General features: G+C 33.1%; 1 protein-coding gene across 1 annotated transcript; it reads left to right on the forward strand.

Moving 5' to 3' along the window:
• Window positions 1-2670: 2670 nt before the first annotated feature.
• Window positions 2671-5380, forward strand: LOC140891154 (large ribosomal subunit protein eL20z-like). Its single transcript, XM_073299489.1, has 4 exons — window positions 2671-2994; window positions 3484-3559; window positions 4435-4552; window positions 5065-5380. The coding sequence occupies exons 1-4, from the start codon at window positions 2799-2801 to the stop codon at window positions 5113-5115; spliced, it is 441 nt and encodes a 146-aa protein (XP_073155590.1). The 5' UTR covers window positions 2671-2798; the 3' UTR covers window positions 5116-5380.
• The last annotated feature ends 200 nt before the right edge of the window (window positions 5381-5580 follow it).

Here is a 5580-nt window from a genome sequence, read left to right on the forward strand (position 1 = left end):
AATGAGCGGGTGGGAATGCAATCATGTGACTGTGAAGAAAGAAGATTTGGACCGAAGAGAATACAAAATTGAAAGAAAGAAAATGCACGATGAAGAGAAGCAAAAAACGTGGGTATTGGGGTCAAGTTTATTGACTTAATTAACTGATTTCGTATTTTTTTGGGATAAGAATAATATGTAATTATTATTATTTTTTTTTAAAAAAGTCACTTGATATAAGTTTAAATGTGAGAATGAGATTGAGAGCAAGAAGACATGTTTTTTAACTCCAAATTGGGTGTGTATGTGATTAATTGATGAAGGGTAAATTAGTCTAAACATTAATTTGGACATTTACAGTTAGTCTAAAGTGTTTAGCAATTATTAAATAGTAAGAATACAATCATAATAAACAACATTATATTCTTTTTTTCAAAATAAATAATCGTTAGTTTAATATAGGTAAATTAAGGCTTTTGAATGAGATTTTTAGGAGATATAAATATTTTAAATTAAATATGATACAACCCCACTTTACAAACATGCAAATTTTATAGAAATAATTTAATCAAAATATTCCATGAAAATTTAAATTATATATAGTTTTTAAAATATTTTTCAAAATTATCTCAGCTGGTTTATTTGTTTCAATTTTCTAAATATTCATATTTTTCTTCTAACAATGATTTTAATGCAAAAATAAAAATAAAAATAAATATATATATCATGGTTCAATGTAAAATATTTTTGATATTTTGTTATGAGTTATAGATGAGCAATGAATCCCAGACATTTGTCTGACTATTCTTTTTTTATTTTGATTATTCGTTTTTTGAGAGAAAGATACACAAATATCAAGAGGTATTAGTTCACAGCCAAGTACATACATTAAATATATTAGAAATACATAAATTATAATTTGATCAATTTATATTCTATATGTTCGTTCTAAAAAATGTTTCATAAAAAAATGAAAACGATCATACTTCATTATTCAAGGGGCCTAATTATTTGAAATAGATCTATCTCTCAAAATTATCCGATAAAACATTGATTGTCTAGAACTGAATTCTTCATCAATGGAAACCGGTAAACCGGTAAACTTCTACTTTATATGTCGTTTACACGTGTAAACCTTTAGACTCATAATACCACACAAGTTTATCTACTCCATCAATAAAACCAATTGGGATTTTTTGAATTTCAACATGATCAAAAAGCCACAATATTGATTAATAATATCCCAACTCCAATATCCATAAGTAGTCATTATATCGCATACCTGCAAGTTTTCAATGGCATTATTCGGGATTGTAATCGGCTTGAACGACTTTGACCTCAATAGCCACGGATCTTAAAAAACTTTCACATTTCAAAATTGAAATGTGAAAAGTATTTAGCCTTATAAAATATGAACCAATTAAGAAAGTGTCCAGTTGAACCAGAATCCTCCAAGATTGTTTAGCGAATATTGTCTTGATTAAATTTCGATCGACAAAATCTGATAATCACAAAAAAAAAGAAGTGATTGTTAGATATTAGCTTAAAAAAATCATTTTTGTGTGTTTCTTAAATCCAAATTATGTGTTAGTTTATACTTAACTTAATTGAAATCCAAAAGCTAGTCATATAGTGATTATGATTCTCCAAAAGTGATTATAATAAAAAAATCAATGTTAAAATCAATCTAATCACTTATTTATCAAATACTACCCAACATTGATTTTTAGATTTTCACATTTGTTTCCAAACACTATAAACTTTGATTTTTCTTAACTTTTTTATAATCTATAAATTTAAACACTTAAGTGCAATGTTGTTGTAGCTTTTTTCAAAAATCCTTTCACATTGGTTGTGGATGCAATCATGTAACATACGCGATTATCAGGATATACTCGTAGCAGTCATTCAAGAAAACTTACTAGATTGTTTTCACACGTCCATAATGAACGCTTTAGGCGTTCGAGAGACACTCAATTGAAACAAAAAGTTTAATCTTTCAAATATTATAATTGAGTCTGACGCACTTTTGTTTATCGATATTTTGAAAATCAAGTTAATGACTCCTCTAATTGATGATTGTAAAATCATGACTTTGAATATTCCATCATGTATGTTCATTGGTTTTGATTGTCAAGCGACGAACCAATTATACTCATGCGCGTTTTCGGCGTCGAACTTCTCATTTACCTTATGTCATCTCTGAAATGGTTGTTTCATATTCAATTTGACGCAAGTTTTTTATCCTAACAAAAAAAAAGAGAAAACTGGAAATTTGGTTCTATATGTTTGTCACTTTGCGATTTTGGTCTTCTATATTTTCATATTTTAGTTTTAGTCCTGTATGTTCTGATTTTTGACAATTTAGGTCCTTTTTATTCGAAAATGCTTACGTGTCATTGTACACGTCATCTCCACATCAGCACTGAATTGGTGTCACGTCAGCGCCATGTCGGAAAAAGGACTAAAATTGCCAAAAAAATAAAGATAACGGACTAAAACTAAAATATGAAAATATAAAAAACTGAAATCGTAAAATGACAAACATACAGACCAAAAAAGCAATTTTTCAAAAAAAAAAATAAAGAAAAGAAAATGAAAACTAACTAGTTTGTTGAATGAGTAGACGTTCTAAATTATTTGAACTTTTATTCACATGCAAGAAAGTCAAAGGTAGAAATTAGTGACACAGCATAATCATCATTAATTTGATGAAACCAACAAAATAAATCTATCATATAATCAAAAAATGAGATAAGCCCAATCCACCGATCGATTATCGATTCTCCCTTTTGCCAAGGAAAGGGAAAATATCAATCATGAGCGAAGACAAGAAGGGCAGTCACCACCACACTGAGGAACCACCTCCCCACTACGGAACCTTTCAGGGGGTGGTCAACCACCCTCCGCCGACGGCCATCGGCTTCCCTCAGCCGATTCCGCCTCCGGGTGCATCTGGGTCTCCTCCCCCTCCACAGTCCCAATATTATGCTCGTGGTTATCAAACTGTTCCGGGTATGAAATTATGTGATTACATGTTAATTCATAGATAAGGTGGAAATTAGATTTTTGCTTCTGGTTTTTTAGGATCAGCCCATCGAGAAAGTTTTTATTTTTAGGCTGAAATTTTTATGTATTTGGGATTGGACCAGAATGAGCTGTGCGTTGAGTCAAAGTTTCATTGATATTCGATTTGGGATTTTTTTAAATTAGATCGATCGATTGGTATATATGTTTAAATTGATTGTTGGATCTAGCATAGCATACATTTCCAGATCTTGCAGGATATTCATTTTGGGGTTCTTAGAATCTATTTGATATTGGCTTTTTGTTCTTTAAAATTGGAATGTGACTTGCTGTTTCTTGGCAAATCATGTTCTGATTTTATTGAACCTACTTTATATGCTAAAAGCCTACTTTGTTTTGAATTGCAGCAATTCGCTTTATCATGTCTGTGGATCCATAAATTTGTGATTTACGACTAGCATTTCCGTGTTAAAACAGGCTACACTGTTGCAGAAGGGAGGCCTGTAAGAGAGCGCCGACTTCCGTGCTGTGGTTGTGGCTTTGGCTGGTTCTTGTAAGTCATTAGTCACTTAAACTTTAGAATACCATGGCAAAGTGGAAAATAATAAATAATGATAATGTTGAACAATCTTCATAAGAAATTCGTTAAATCATGTAAAAATTGGGAAAAAATGTACAGTGTTTAACTTCAGGGTATGCCTGAATGATATTAAGAATATTCGTAGGTGCTTCTCGCCTATTCCACTCAGGCTTCTGAATCTTACATGAATTCTTTTGAGTTCAGTGCTGAATTAATATGGCTAGCTCGAATAGTTTCGACAAATTGATTATCTATGATCTGGAGAATACTCGAGCAAATGACGTAAATAAAATTTGATCAGCTTTTATTTGGTCTTGTTTGCGATGTTATTTGATCAAATAGACTATAGGTTGATAATTTTCTTCCCCACCATTCCCTCATGCAATTGATCTTCCATAGTTCCATGATTTCAACATACTAGGATGCACACCCTTGTGAATGGCAAGTAAGCCTAATGAAATGTGAGCCTAAACAGTACCTAAAATTCCTAAAGAAATGAATGATTTGTTGAAATATTATAGCATTCACTTATTTGGAAAATAGTTGATGAAACTCTAATTTCTGAAGCACCTTCTGCTAACTGGTTTCCGTTCTGGAATAGGATTTACTGTCAACAAGTTTGAATGAATTTTAGTTTGATTTGAGTTAGATGTTTGGCTAAAGATGCTAATTAATGTTTTATAGATTTGAACTAAAACCTCCAAATTTGTCAGTTCCAACCTTTCTAGGGAGAACTTATGTCTTATATGATATCATATCTTTAAGGTAATTCAATTTTTAATTTTTTTACCATCAAATCAATCCTCAGTTGTTGTTGCTGATAATGAATGTACATTCTTTTCTTTCAGGTTCATTATTGGTTTCTTGATTGCTGGAATACCATGGTATTTGGCAGCAATAATTCTTCTGTGCTCCAGAAATATTGACCCTCGCGAGAAACCCGGTTACGTAGCTTGCACAGTTGCTGTAAGTACTTATCCTCAATGGTTTCTCTCTATATCTGCGTGTTACATATATAGTGCAATAATTGACACGCATCTATTTGTTTTAAAAGGTTTAAGATCTTTCGGTACTTTGCCTGCTATTTAAGCTTGCACATTGATGATTACATAAAACATGTAATGCAATGCCTTGAGCATTGGGTTCCTAAGCCCCTGAATTGCAAATAAACAAATGCACGAGATGCCACGAGTGACATGAATCATAAGAACCCCTTCTGGGGGGTGGATCTAGGATTTGAAAGGAGGGAGGTGAGACGATCGCAGAGGAGCGACTCAATAGTTATTTGGGTGCGGGCGGGTAAAGCTTGTATTTTTAGGGAAATTATGCATAAATTTTCAAACTATTTTCGAGTGGGAGGGAAGAGTGTGGCTCTGCTCCGTACCCATTATTGGAGTTCTTGAATCCAGTGAGTGAACTTTGGCCTTACTCGAGAATGTTTCTCTAGAACCCACTTCTTTTGCATTCTTCTTGTACAGGCCGTTCTGGCTGCGATTGCGACAATCTTTGGCCTGACTAGGGTTGCCTAATGCCACAACCAAAGAGACAACTCGAAGAACCGGCGAATGCAGTGGCAAACATCTACGTAGAGGAAGCTTGGTGTATATTTTTTGTTCAAGTTATGGGATAATTTTATCCTTGTTATGTTGGTCCTTGAGATCCACCTATCGTGTTGTATGCACAACTACTTTAGCTTCTTGATTATGCATTATGATCTTGAATAGTTGAATGTAAAAAAAATGGATTGTCTCAGATTTGTTCATCAATCATTAGTATGCTAAGTTGTGTATTTCACTGACAATAAACTCCATATAGTCTCTTCAGCAGACGGAGAATAGGGGAGTCAGCCGCGCAAAGGTTCGCGGATGGGCTGCCACTGGCACAACTTTGTGAGTTTGAACGCAGAAATTTAGCTTGAGTTCAAATTTGAGTTCAACGCCAAGTTCAGCTTGAACCCGAATTCGAGTCTTTGGGTTTTTTTTTCCTTATAACTT

Source organism: Henckelia pumila, chromosome 3 (assembly GCF_033568475.1).
Source record: "Henckelia pumila isolate YLH828 chromosome 3, ASM3356847v2, whole genome shotgun sequence".
NCBI lineage: Eukaryota > Viridiplantae > Streptophyta > Magnoliopsida > Lamiales > Gesneriaceae > Henckelia > Henckelia pumila.